Source organism: Malaclemys terrapin, chromosome 25 (assembly GCF_027887155.1).
Source record: "Malaclemys terrapin pileata isolate rMalTer1 chromosome 25, rMalTer1.hap1, whole genome shotgun sequence".
In the NCBI taxonomy this organism is placed as follows: Eukaryota; Metazoa; Chordata; order Testudines; family Emydidae; genus Malaclemys; species Malaclemys terrapin.
The window spans coordinates 16,619,273-16,633,544 of NC_071529.1; the positions used below are offsets into that span (position 1 = coordinate 16,619,273).

General features: G+C 51.7%; 1 protein-coding gene across 5 annotated transcripts in view; it reads right to left on the minus strand.

The window, feature by feature from the left end:
- ETV4 (ETS variant transcription factor 4) overlaps positions 1 to 14,272 on the minus strand; it is a 44,426-nt gene that overhangs the window by 12,628 nt on the left and 17,526 nt on the right. For 2 of the 5 annotated variants that reach the window (XM_054014073.1, XM_054014070.1), the window contains exons 5-7: positions 10,503 to 10,556; positions 2,376 to 2,499; positions 234 to 392 (exon numbers count right to left, since the gene is read on the minus strand). In XM_054014073.1, coding sequence (XP_053870048.1) covers positions 234 to 392; positions 2,376 to 2,499; positions 10,503 to 10,556 — 337 coding nt within the window. Of the gene's footprint in view, positions 1 to 233; positions 393 to 2,375; positions 2,503 to 10,502; positions 10,557 to 14,272 lie in introns of all 5 variants that reach the window. The other 3 variants (XM_054014072.1, XM_054014069.1, XM_054014074.1) reach the window with 2 other exon arrangements.

A 14,272-nucleotide genomic window follows, 5' to 3' on the forward strand; every position in this document is an offset into this window, starting at 1 on the left:
TCATATAGAATCTACAGCTATAGAGCGGAATGGGCTTTAGCCAACAGACTTCCCCCACATGGGCACCAGGCAGCAGCTTGGGACCCAGGCTGGTAACAAGAGGGAAGGTCTAGGATTGCTGGAAAGAGACAGCTTTGATTCAGATACAGTGGGGGACATCAAGGGAGCTTTGGGGAGGGCCGCCCCTTTCACTGGAGGCTGTCTACCACCTTGCCACTGGTGTGGTCACTCACCTGTGTTCCATGAGGTATCCACGGCTGGATGTGGGTTGGGACGGCCCCCGAGGGCTCAGGAAGCTCCTGTCCTGCCTAGGGAAATGTTGAAGCGGTGACTGTATCGGGGTTCCTGGGTTTGGGGACTTGAGTCCAACTTGTCTGGTTTGGTCATAGGCACTGGGACAGTCAAACAGATATTGGAATATTACAATCTCCTGACAGCGACCCATTCCATTCACCTGGGGAGAACGTGCCACAGGCAGTCACCTGGCAGTGCAGCTCTCTGAGGAAACTTCCCTCTTTCTTATTACTGATCACTCTCCTTGATCAAACGAATGGCACTTTACAGAGGGGTCACCCAATGAAATTAATAGGCAGCAGGTTTAAAACAAACAAAAGGAAGTATTTCATCACACAACGCACAGTCAACCTGTGGAACTCCTTGCCAGAGGATGTTGCGAAGGCCAAGGCTATAATAGGGTTCAAAAAAGAACTAGATAAGTTCATGGAGGATAGGTCCATCAATGGCTATTAACCAGGATGGGCAGGGTTGGTGTCCCTAGCCTCTGTTTGCCAGAAGCTGGGAATGGGCGGCAGGGGATGGATCACTTGATGATTCCCTGTTCTGTTCATTCCCTCTGGGGCACCTGGCATTGGCCACTGTCGGCAGACAGGATACTGGGCTAGATGGACCTGTGGTCTGACCCAATATGGCCGTTTTTATGTTCTTATGAATGGGAGGACAAGGCCTGGGTGGTGAAGAGCTTACAGTGCAAATACAAAGACGTGCAGAGGAGTGGTGGGGAGGTCAGTACGGGGAGGATCTGGGGAAGGGAGGGATGAAGGAGCAGAGGGAAAGTGCTTGGCAGACAAGAAGAGGGAAATTGTTCTAAGCATCAGGGGCAGCCAAGACACCACTAAAGAGATGCAGGGGGACCGTGCAGAGATTGAGAACGGGTACAGCAGAGCACTGCTACATTGGGAGGGTTTATTTGATCAAGTAAACGTGCTGGCACCAGTGGCAGATTTAAAGTTAGTGGGGCCTGTGCGCCGCTTCATTTTCATCCCATCCTCCTGCCCGCCCCCCCACCCCCGCCCCTGGACCCAGCCAAGAAAAAGAACATTCTCTCCTATCTCCCCCCCATTTTTCATTCTTTTTATCTTCATCCTCCTCCTATATTATAAGTAATGGGAAGTAAATGAAAATAAAATGAGGTGTGTTGATGAGGGCAGGGGGTTGGGGTGCAGGAGTCGGGCTCTGGGAGGAAGTTTGGGTGCTGGGTGTGGGCTCTGGGCTGGGGCAGGGGATTGGGGTGTGGGAGGGGTGAGGGCTCTAGGAGGAAGTTTGGGTGTGGGGTGCAGGCTGTGGGCTGGGGCAGGGGGGTGGCACTTACCTCAGGCAGCGTGGCTCCCAAAGCGACTGGCACCCCCCACCCTCCAGGTGTGGCTCCTAGGTGGGGGGGAGGGCATGGGGTCTCCGCACACTGCTGCCCATAGGCGCCCTCTGCAGCTCCCATTGGCCACAGTTCCCAGCCAATGGGAGCTGCGGTGTTGGCGCTCGGTGCGGGGGCAGCGTGCGGCGACAACTCCCCCCAGGGGCCACAAGGACAGGCCGTCCACTTCCAGGAGCGAAGCGGCACAGAGGGAGGGAGGCAGAGCAGGCAGGAAGCTGCCTTAGCCCTGCTGCTGGCGCGTCTCTGTGCACCCCTTGGGGGGAGGGAGGCAGCAGGTCTCCGTGTGCTGTCCAGGGCAGGGGCAGCGTGTGGAGCTGCCTCCCCCCCACACCCGACCAGGGGTGTGCAGAGACATGCCAGCAGCTGGCCGCTTCCAGGAGCAGCGTGGGGCCTGCCTGAGCCCTGCTGCGCCACCCGCTGGGACTTGGGGGCAGGTTGTCAGATATTTGTCCTGCATTTTGGGGGCCCCCCTGTTGTTGGGGGCCCCGTTGTTTCATGGTAAATCCGCTCCTGGCTGGCACTGATACTGTACAATAAACTAGCATACGAGCAGGCTGCCGGGGTGCAGTGTTATACGGGATGTAACCCATCAATCAGTTTGCACTAGCAGGTCAGAAGAGATCCAGCGACCCAACAGGACATGTTGCAGTAGCATTCCCTCATCTTTAGTTACCCTTCCCTCCCTCCTGCATGCGAGCGGCATTACCTGGTGTAAAGGCATTGCTCGCCATTGCGGTACCGAAATGGCTGCTTATGGCTGCAGGACAGTGCTGGGTCAGAACAGGGACTCTGTGGCTCCTTCTTAACTTTAGCAGGAGGGCTGTGAAAAGCTACTGAGAGAGAGAAAAAAACAGTCAAGTCAAAACTCCTCCTGGCCCTGGAGAGATGGGGTGTGGGATGTGGTAGGGGGCTCCGGGCATGGGGGTTAGGGTGCACAAGGGGTGCGGGGTACGGGCTCCAGCCCGGCGCCGCTTACCTAGAGCGGGGTGGCAGCGCCGCGCCCCACGGCCAGGGCAGGCTCCCTGCCTGCCCTGTCCCCCCCGCTCCACTCCGGGAAGCAGCCGGAGTCCGGGGGAGAGACGGCACCATGTGCTGCTCTTGCTGCTCCTCCAGGTACCTCCCCCAAAGTTCCCATTGACCGCGGTTCCCAGTTCCCGGCCAATGGCAGCTGCAAGAGCACAGAGCCCCCTACTCGCCTCCCACCCCCCTGCCCGGGGCTGCAGGGACATGCAGTAGTTCAGCTGCTCCAGGGAGCAGCGCGGGGCTCGCGGCGACACGGGGTAGGCGGGGGGGAGCGCGGGGAGCTTGGCGGGCCGCACGAAAGAACCCCGCGGGCCACCGCGTGTTTGAGACCCCTGCTCTAGGTGAAGCAGAATAACAATGGGTACAACTGTTCTCTGGAGTTTCCCGAACTCTGTCCCAAATACCCCTCCCCGCCCTTTGTTTACACTAGCTGCTGTCCGAATATTTAGTTAGGTTCATACTGTGCCCTTAAAGACGCTAATCTGGGGAAGAGATTATAGGCACTGTGAAAGTCCAGGGCAGGCTAGGTAGGAGGGAGAGTAGGTATATGCTAAGCAGTTCAGAACTTGGCAGGGGAGAGGCGACATGGTGTGTGGGTGTCTAATTATTTTGTGTTATAACCCAAAGGGTAACACATTCATATTCTGCTTTTCAACACCTAGAACCTAAGGTCTGGCTTTGCATCAGGCAAACCACCCTCTCAGGTTCACATGCATGCTAGCAGTGTGTTGTGAGTCACATCACCATGTCGTTACATTGTGCCATACTGTACTGACACAGTCTCATGAGGTACATTGCATGATATGCTAGTCTGTCCTGTAGGACAAACAATTTAAGATGGTTACCATAGAAACGGCTATACTGGCTGCTGAAGGATGTCCGTAGGGAAATATTATTACACTTATTGAGCCATCGTCACTGCTTAGTGCTGTACCAATGCAGAAGAAAACAAGGACTAATATTTTCAAGAGTCCCTTAGTGACTTCGGAGGCTAAATTCCATTTTCAAGTGACTTAGACAGTTAAGAGTCTAAATCCCACTCACTTTCAATGAGAGTTCAGCTTCTAAGTCACTTAGGGGCTCTTGAAAATTTTATCCAAGGTCTCTGCCCAAAAGTCAGTACAGACAATGTCACACGGGACCATCGGACTCATGGGTCAGAGGTCAAAGCTTGCAGTGTTAGGGAGTTTTGTTTGATTTTTTTAATTTGGAAGATTAAAACCCCTTCCTAACTAGCAGTATCAGCAAGATGCCCCTTTGTAACATTAGCGATTTCAGGTTGTCTCCTGGGAACCAGCTAAGTGTAACCACACAGTTCACTAACACGCGCAGCACCATTACACAGCCGGCTGCATGCGATGTGACATTTGACAGCGTGGGTTCAGACGACATACAACAATTAGGGATGTTCCCCGGTGCCCTCTCACAGAGACTGCTCATGGAGCTGGGAGGAGGAGATATTTATTGTGAAGGAGGCATAACCACTGCTTCCCCAACACCCTCTTTTTTATTTTTCATTATCTACTTAGAACAGAGAACAGTGCAGGTCACACAGAGTTCTGGGTTGCAGCTATCTGGAGAAAGGCCCAGTGTAGCTAGGTAAATGTTTGCCTAGTGAGTGACAGCTCAGCAAAGCACTGGGCACTTTAAAGTCGCACAATCAGTCTGCCAGTGTTGCATTTTATCTTAGATCTTTAGGAAATGCTCTTTATCCAGAATTCCTACAGATAAAGAGCAAAAATCAGATACAAACCAACAGCCCCTCACTGACAACAACAGCATGGAAAGCCTTCAGGCTGTCAGTAGGCAGCTACAAGCCAGAGAGTTCCCTTGAAACTGTTAACAACACACACCTTATTTCCAGTCTGAATTTGTCTAGCTTCAATTTCCAGCCATTGGATCACGCTAGATCTTTGCCTGCTAGATTGAAGAGCCTATTAACAAATCTTTGTTTACCAGTAAGGTCCTTATGGACTATAATCAAGTCGTCCCTTAACATTCTCTTTGGGCAGGTTTTCTAGTCTAATGTTTTAATGAGGGCTGGAGAAGCCCAGCTAGGTCACACGTAGTTCACCCCTCGGGACCCAGTGCTCCCTAGTGTCTTGTCCCGTCTAATTTTCAGTGTGCCAGCACTTCTCTGGACAGGTGCTAGCACATTACACATCAGCAGGAAGGACAATGCTACAATCTCCCGGCTGCGGTGCACCACAATCTGCCTCCACCAGCTCAAGTGTCTGCCACTTTGCTCCAGGTTTCTGCAGCACCGGCATGGTGGGTTGTGGCGATTTCCTTTGGCGGACTTGGCTTCTTTCCATGCTGAGGGAGGGGCAGGGAGAAACAAGCAGTCTATTTGGTCCAAACTGGTAGACTGCCAGAGAGTGAACTTGCAGAGGAGATGCAGTAACCTCCCATAGGAGTGTGTGCGTAGATGGGGGGCGGGGGAGTGAGTGATGGGGGTGGGGAGCGTGTTACTGCATGAACCATTGCAGAGAGGTATAAAATCACAGAACTGTGGGGCTGGAAGGGACCTCGAGAAGTCATCAAGTCCAGCCCCCTGCGCTGAGGCAAGACCAAGTAAACCTGGACTATACCCCAGGTGTTTGTCCAGCCTGTTCTTAAAAACCTCCAGTGACAGGGATTCCACCACCTCCTTTGAAAGCTTGACCCAGAGCTTAACTCTCCTTAGAGTTAGAAAGTTTTTCCTAATCTCTAACCTGAATCTCCCTTACTGTAGATTAAGCCCATTGTTTCTTGTCCTACTTTCAGTGATCATGGAAAACAATTAATCGCAGTCCTCCGTATGCGCGCAAGTTTGGTTGATTCCACACTCATCTAAAGCATTCCTTATTTAAAGAAAGAGCACTGTCCCATCTTCAACGCTCCAGCCAGTGGCTTTGGCCTGATGCAGGCAGGAAGAAATATTTCTGAGCTGGCTAGAATGTAATGAATAACAAACGTGGGTTGCAGTTTACAGGGTCAGGAAGTGGGATGCGGATATTGTTACGTCTTATGCATAATTAAATCCAGCAGGGAGCAAAATCTCTTTACAGGCTCTTCTGAGGAGCATGTCTCAGGCTGAGGGCCACATGCAGCTCTGTGGACCAGGTAAGCACCTTCTGACTTTGCCTCTCCTGCTGCCTTCAAGTCAAGACTGGACATAGGAAGGAAAGAGCTACATGGGTTATGCCCCATTTTGAACCTTCAACAAGGAGAGGGGAGAAAAAGGAAGAAGAGGCATAAGGAGTGGAGGGGTTAGGTACAGAGAGATGTGCATTCTTGCACTGGGTCTATGTTTGGTCCTCAATCACCAGGTTCATACCTAGTTAAAAATTCCATCCACTCTAGCTGATACCATTTCACTTACCAGGGGTTCAGGTGCTTAAAATCTCCCTAAAAACCTAGGCAAGGTTAAGTACTGATCTGTGAATGGCTTGCTCGGTTTATTTTAGCACTAAGTAACCTGAGACATTAATTGGCCAGTCAACTTCATGCCAGGCCCTTTGCCAACAGCAGGCAGCTCTCTCTGAGATGAGCCACGCTGGCTGATTTGCTGAGTTCTGGCCATGAGGATTCTGCAGTGCACTCTGCCCTGCAGCAGCTGGTGAAGGGAGCAAGACCTGCTTCACCCCTTATAAGAGGGGGTCCAAGTGAATTCTTGAAATTCCTAGTGCCCCTGAGGTGGGAGAACAAGCCCCTGAGAATCCCCCTAGGAATAACAAGAGTGGCACCCCAACTGTGTCAGGCTAGCTTACCGCCAAGAGTTGTCCCAGTTTTTTTATTTCTACCCCCCCCCCAGCAGTTGTTCTCTAACCCAGCCACCTTTGTTTTTCAGGTGCACAAGGAGGCACCTTTGAGCATTTTTGGAGCCTTACTGAGCACCCAGGAGCCTGGCTATTGAGAGCTCTCCAGGACAAGGCTTGTGTGTGTGGTTTTTTTTTTTTTTTTTTTTAATTTCCAACATTTTAGGCACTAACTTTCCTATTTTCATGAGCAGATATTGCTGGAAACAAATGCTTGGAAGCAGCTCTGCTGTCAGTTACAGCAACCTAAATCTGGAGCAATGACTTTGTGTTACTCTGGGATTATGCCGTTGTAACTGAAAGCAGAGTTAGCCCTTGGGTGTTTCTCTTCTCCCCTGTGAGATGCTGAAGATGTTGCCCTGGACTCCCCATAAACAACCTACCTGGGGTAGAAGTGGGTTGGAGGCTGTAATAGGGTGGCTTACCTGTTATGGGCAGGAGGGCTGGGGTTAGCCAGCCCTGATTACAGAATGAGCCACTCCTGGGAGAGATCAGGGTGGCTGCCTATAAAAAGCAGCAGGAGGCTCCCCTGAGGGAGGGAAGCACAGGCTGTGGTAGAGAGAGAGAGTGAATGGTTCCTGCAGGGGTGAGACGCTGAGCCCAAGGGGTCTGTGAGCAAGGAACTGTAGTGAGCAGGATGTATCTGCTGGGATCCTGCCTGAGAGAAGGGTTAGGGACTGGAAGCCAGAGAGCTGAGAGAGGCTGAACTGCTGCCACCTAAAGCCTGAAAGAGACTTTGGCCTGGGGCCTAGCTCTGGGAAAAAGTGCTGGGAACTCCCTACATAAAGGGAGAGAGGGACTGAACTGGGGTTGGAGCCTGGAGGCCTGCTATGTAAGGACTCAATACAGGCAGGACTGGCTCCAGCTTTTTTCCGCCCCAAGTGACGAAGCGGAAAAAAAGATAAAGCCGAGCGGCGGCACTTCGGCGGCAGCCCAATCGTGCCGCTTCTTCTACGGCAATTGGGTTGCGGATCCTTTGCTCCCTCTCTTCCTCTTCGGTGGCCGCTCAGAGAGGGAGTGAGGGACCTGCTGCCCCAAGCACCTGCTTCCTTCGCTGGTGCCTGGAGCCAGCCCTGAATACAGGTAGCCCAGGAGGAGAATGCTGTAATTACCCGTGGCTTGTAAGCTATTAAGGGGCCCTGAGGAGGGCAGAAGTTGGTAGCAGGGCACAGCAGAGGGCATGCTGGCCACAAGAGGAGAGGCCTAGAAGGTGGCTGGCCTTGTTTCAAGGGCCTAGTGGTATACAATACTGGCTAGAGATACTAGAGGTCCTGGTTCAAATCCAAAGTCATCTCTCTGTGGAGGTGACATGTGGCCCCTCAACTGTAAATAAGCAGGTATCCCAGTCCAGGACTGGAGAGAGGGGCAGCTTATCACCTCTAGGCCACACCTGGTGATTCTAAACAAAGCCAGTCTCCATCAGAGGGAGGGATAGCTTAGTGGTTTGAGCATCGGCCTGCTACACCCAGGGTTGTGAGTTCAATCCTTGAGGGGGGCATTTAGGGATCAGGGGGAAAATCTGTCTGGGGATTGGTCCTGCTTTGAGCAGGGGGTTGGACTAGATACCTCCTGAGGTCCCTTCCAACCCTGCTATTCTATGATTCTACCTGGAGCCTCACCCCCTTCACCTGCTCTGACTTTTAGCCCAAAGGAGAAGAGCCCATGTGCTTATTCCTCAAATCACTCCACACCCCCAAGGGATCCAACCCTTCAGGTAGAAATCAACACAAATAAATATATCTGCAACAGCAGGACAGCTCCCGGGCCTTATTGCGGAGGGCTTGATCCTACAGCCAAACCGGAGGCATCCATCAATCACAGTGGAGAGGCATGCTCATGAATAGCTCCTTGCACACCCTGAACAGGAGAGAGTCCTCTTCCCCCCACCCCCCGGGGCCTGTCCCACACCTGGGAGAGATTCCGTGTCTGAAGCATGACATCTGTGCAAACAGTGCCGTGGCAGGGGCAGAGGAGAGACGTCTTTTTCCATAGCTCTGGAGCCCTCCTTCCCCTTCTGTCTGTGACAGCTCAATTCGTTTTACAGAGTAAACAGAAACTATAGAACAAGCCGCAAAAATGCTGCTGTCAAGGGAGAGAAAACCCCCCACTGCCCAGTACACTGAGCTCCATTCAAGCCTCATGAAGCAAAGTGCGCTAGGAGCGGCCAACCCTTTCCGGCCCCTAATAGCTGGAGCAGGCTATCACATTACAACTGGCTCATTCATTCAGACTGGAACATGGGACCAGCCCTCTCCTCAGCTCCAGGTCAGCGGGAGGAAGAAAGAAGTCATATGACTTAGCGCACACGCTGGGCCAGTGCTGCAAAGCCAAATCCCAGTGACGGGGAGAGGGGAGTGATCAGAAAAAGTGCTTTGTCCCTTTTTTTCATGAGCAGACACAGAAAGGGGGAGGGGAACCCCATCCTGGAGCTAATGGGGAGAGAGGAGCATGGTCCCTGGAAAAGCACAGAGCTGCCTGGAAGGGCTTTAAACATCCATCTCTCTCTGTTCTCAGTTACTGTGAGATGTTGACATGTGCAGGGGCTTGGAGATGGGCTTCCTGCAGCTCTGACACGCCAGGCTCTGGGCTCTCTCAGCCAGCCTGGAACACAGACTCACTACTCAGAACAGTCTATTAATTTTAGTCTCTTGGTCTGAACCAGCCCAGCATCAGCTTCCAGTGTGACTAGATGGGACAGGCAGTTGCAGGGACAACAGGCAGCAGGTTCAATGTCTCCCAGCTACAAGGTTAATTCTGATGAGAATCCAGCTAGGCTCTCAAAATATCACCCTGTGCCATGTACCCAGGCTGGGGTCAGCACAGGGGCCCCTGGAGTGGAGAAAGGGATGGACCATGAACTGAGAGCCAGGAACTCCTGGGCTCTCTCCCCAGCTCTGCCAGTGATGCCTGTGTGACCTTGTGTCTGGGTCCACATCTAGAAAGTAGCCATCCCTCCTGGGGATGTTCATTGGGGCCTGCTCGGGTGCTCTGCAAGGACTGAGCACCCTTATTATACAGAGATGGCTCCTGGTGCTGCACTAACCGCACTGTATCAGACCCTCCTTCATGAATAGACGTGCGTGCTCTGGGGTTAGAATGAGGGTGGCTGATATAAATGGTCCCACACACATGGGCAAACACACATGTGATTCTTTCATTGAATGTTTGGTAAAACACAAGGATCAGGCTGGAGCATGGATCTATTAAGGAAACTGATTGTTCTACTGCAGGTCGACCTCAGGAGAGTTCAATTGTTACACAGCGTCTCCAATCTGGGCAGCACCAAGTCCCCCTATGCAGTGCCCAGCTCCTAACACAACCCCCTGCCCAAGTGGCAGGTGCCAAAGCTGATTTTCAGAGCCCAGCAGAAGTGATAATTAGGAGGTTCCCAACTTGTCAAGGCAGCTCTCACCGCACTTCCATTTATAGCCAAAGGTGGGTACGTGCCGTCAGACTCCCCGCCTTGGGAGATTTAAAGGAGCTGATGGCATTTGTACCCCAGACCCCAATTCCGTACTGTTAATGTCCCATCTAAGAGCTTTGCTTTGGAAATAAGATCCTAACTGAAAATAATTGACTTATGACTAAAGATGGATTTCCCCTTCTTTTTTATCTTCCCTCTTTTCCCCTCCCTCCAGTGAGAACATCTCCATCAAAGCCAATTTCCTTCAGCTTAGTGGCTATAGGTGAAGGTTTCGCCTTTGCATCTCATGCCAATACCACTCCTTAGCTGGCTGGAATTGCCCAATTAACCACCATACATATCTGCCACCAAACACCAACAGCCTTGGAATCTCTGTGTTAGCGGAATGTGCCTTTGACTGGGAGTAGATAGGGATATTTTTGTCTTGTCTAGAAGGGGATAGGTGGTCACTATCCCTCTGCTTTGGGTGGTGCAGGAGGGAGCTAGTACCTTTTCTTTGATTCTCCATGTGGTGCAGTGATCTTATCATTGTTTGGTTTAAGCGTCTCCTGCCCCTTCCCCATAAACACATTCCCATGGTACTTACAGTTTTCTGAATGAAAGTCAGGCACAAATTGCTCATCGCTGTCTGGAACCTGAGCTGCAAAGGGGGAGAAAGAGAGATGAGGAGAATTAGATTTGGCACTTAGTAAGCTGTAATTAAACAGTAAGGCAGAAATGAGTCTCTGTGTGTAAGATCAGAGCTTTCGGCTGGAAGGCTCTGTATGGCCCAGGGCTGGTTTCCCTTAGGGATTACAAGCACATTGATGCAATTCTTCCCCCTGCAGATTCAGGGAACGTCTACACTACAAAGTTAGGTCGACTTAACTTAAGTCGACATCCAGCCGCCTCAGTAATTAAGTCGGTTGGGCGAGTCTATACCACACTCATTGTGTCGGTGGAGTGCGTCCTCACTAGCAGCCCTTGCATCAGTACACAGAGCAGTGCACTGTGGGTAGCTATGCCACAGTGCAGCTAGCTGCAGGGGGTTTTGGGAAGGGCTTGCAATGCCTCATGGGACCAAAATATTGCTGCAGGGGGGGAATGAGAATGGGAACATGGCTTCGACCTCCCATGACGTAGTTTCCTCCCTCTCTATCCTGATATCAACGGCATACAATCTATACTTTTTGGTGCCTTTTTTGAAAGCCTGGCTTAGCTGCATGTATGCCATAGACCAAGAAGCATGGACCCAGCTCAGCTGTGCACTCTTGTTGTGAGCATTACAACCACCTCACGCCTTATCCTGCCGTATTTCCAGAGCTGAGACAGGAGCCGCCGCGTGGAACATTGCAATGTCATTCAAGCAGCCCTGCTGCAACCCAAAGAACGAAACTGTTCCCGGTTGCTGCTGGCAGTCACGCAGCGGCTGAACATGGTGGAGTGCCATTTCTGGTCCCGGGAAACAAGCACTGACTGGTGGGATCACATCATTATGCAGCTATGACAAGCATGACTACAGGATGACGAGCAGTGGTTGTAGAACTTTTGAATGCAGAAGGCCCCTTTCCAGGAACTTCGTGCAGAGCTGTCCCCAGCCCTGAAGTGCAGCCACACTAAAATGAGACCTGCTCTGACCATGGAGAAGCGAGTGGTGACCTCTCTGAGGAAGCTTGCAAGGCCAGACTGGTACTGGTCAGTGGGGAGTCAATTCAGAGTTGGTAAATCCACTGTGGATACTGTTGTGATCCAAGTGTGCAGGGCCATTAATAGACTCCTGCTAAGAAGGGTAGTGACTGAGCAGTGTGCAGGACATAGTGGATAGTTTTGCTGCGATGGGGTTCCTTAACTGCGGTGGGGCTATAGACGGAACGCATATCCCTATCTTGACACCAGGCCACCTTGCCAAAGAGTACACAAACCGAAAGGAATACTCTTCTACGGTGTTGCAAGCACTCGTGGATCACAGGGGCTGTTTCACCGACATCAATGTGGGATGGTCAGGAAAGGTGCATGACGCGCGTATCTTTAGGAACTCCGGTCTCTTCAGAAAGCTGCAATCGGGGACTTTCTTTCCAGATCACAAAATAACCATTGATAATGTTGAAACACCAATAGTGATCCTGGGAGACCCAGCCCCCCGTGTTCCCATGGCTCATGAAGCCGTACACCGGCTACCTGGACAGCAGTAAGGACCGGTTCGACAATAGGCTGAGCAAGTGCAGAATGGTGGTGGAATGTGACTTTGGGCATTTAAAGAGTCAGTGGAGCAGTTTGCTTGCTGGGTTAGACCTCAGTGAAAGCAACATCCCCATCGTTATGGCTGCCTGCTGTGTGCTCCATAATATCTGTGAGGCAAAGGGAGAGAAGTTTCCGCAGGGGTGTGGCATGGAGGCGGATAGGTTGACAGCCGATTTTGAGTGGCCAGACACCAGGGCAATAAGAAGAGCACAGCGAGGAGCTCTGTGTCTCCAGGAGGTTTGAAAACCCGGTTCAGTAATGAGCACTGCTTATCTGCGTTGTGCCTTCCCATACCATCTCCTCTGTTGCATCAGTTTCCCTGCGCCTCCCCTTCCCCCACACACTCTCATGCTTGCAATAAAGTGTATTTCATTCTCAAAACATTGACTTTTATTGCACAAACATAAAGAAACTGAAAGAGCAGGGAAATAATTTAACCTTGGGCAAACAGTGGGATAAAATTGAGAGGGGAAAAACCAAGTCAGCTTGTCTGTGAAAGCACAGAAGTCTTGCCCATCAAAGGTCTTCAAATGGCCACCTTTTGTTCTTAGTCCCCCCACCCCACCCCCGGGGTTGAGTGGAAGGGATACTGCATCTCCCCCTTTCCTCCCCCCCAGCCTCCTGGAACGTTTGGGGGAGGGAGACTGGGAATAAGGTGATGTTTGCAGGCCGTCATGCTGTTTTTCTTGAAGCTCAACCAGACACTCCAACATGTCTGACTGATCCCACATAATCCGCAGCATCTCATCCTGCATGGCACACTCGTGCTCCTGGGATGCTCTCTTGCTCTCTCTGCCCATGTCCAGTTTTTCAGACAATGAAATCCTCCAGGCTCTGAGCTCCATGTCCACTGTCCTGGACGCGTTCATTATCTTGCTGAACAAGTCATCACACGCTCTCTTTTTCCATCTTCTAATCTGCGAAAGCCTCTCTGCTGTGTGGAGGCTGTGCTGAAGGCCAAGCTTTCCACTGTAAGGCATGCAAAGCACAAGGCAACCATTGTCAGTGCATACCCGGGGTCTGGTACAAGGTTGCTATTTAAAAATCCCTCCCCTTATTACACTCAAGTGCAAGCCAGAATATAATCAGAATCTCTAGCCATCCAGTAAACCTGTCTGCTGTTCCTGCCATGGTGAGCATGGGCAACAGGCCTTGTGCTGTAACTTGTGGGAAACCCACATCAGGCACACAGGTGGACAACGTCTCTTCCCTTTAGCAACATGGATGGTGCTTGGAGACCAGGGACCAGTGTTAAGCCTCCCAAATTGCGTTTTTTATCTGGGGCAGCTCCAAGGTGGGGGCGATGGGGGGCGCATTGCAGCCACGAGAGAACACAGGAAGCCCACCCTCCCCTTCCCTTAACGCTGCTGGTAGCAGTCGCCCTGGGCTTGCAGATTCTGAGTTCCCTGCCAACCAAAACACTGGCACGTTAGGGAACCTGTGGTTGAGGGACTCGGAAATCACCGTGGGTGGTAGATCACATGCTCTATTGTTTGTGGTCCGAGCACTTGTAATGAAAACTTCCACAGTCTCCCCTAGGTGACCCTATGAGACATCACTCTTCTGAGGATGACAGAAGTGGCAAGGGAGCAGATGCTTCAAGCATCTGGGTAGAGAACTGGTCCTTATGCTGATATGCTGTGTACTGCAATGAAGCCAGCAGAGTTAATACTGGAGTGGCGTGGGAAAGTGTCCTACTGTGGTGGAAGAAATAAGGCAGTCCTTCCCAGAAACCTGCAAACGATTGCAGAGTACCTCCATGAAAGTTTCCTGGAGGTCTCCATGGAGGATTCCCAGACTGTCCCTGTGCACATAAACAGTCTTTTCTGGGGTGCACCCTCTGCGTAGCTGGAGTGGCCACTGGGAAGCAGATTTCCACTGCACCTCAGTTTTTCTTCATCTTAAACAAAAAGTATAAGAGCATGTAACCCCTACAGTTTGGTTGGAATTGCATACTCACCAGAGGTGCCTTCCCCGGCATCATGCTTGGCCACCATGCTGTCCTGCACTTGCTGGGCTATGGGGTTAAAAATAGCTCCTGGCTCTTGGAGAGAATGGATCCGCCACTCGCCTGTCCCACATTCTCCTCCTCTTTCTCGTCCAGAATGTCCTCCTCGTTGTTGCCTGAGGTGGCCC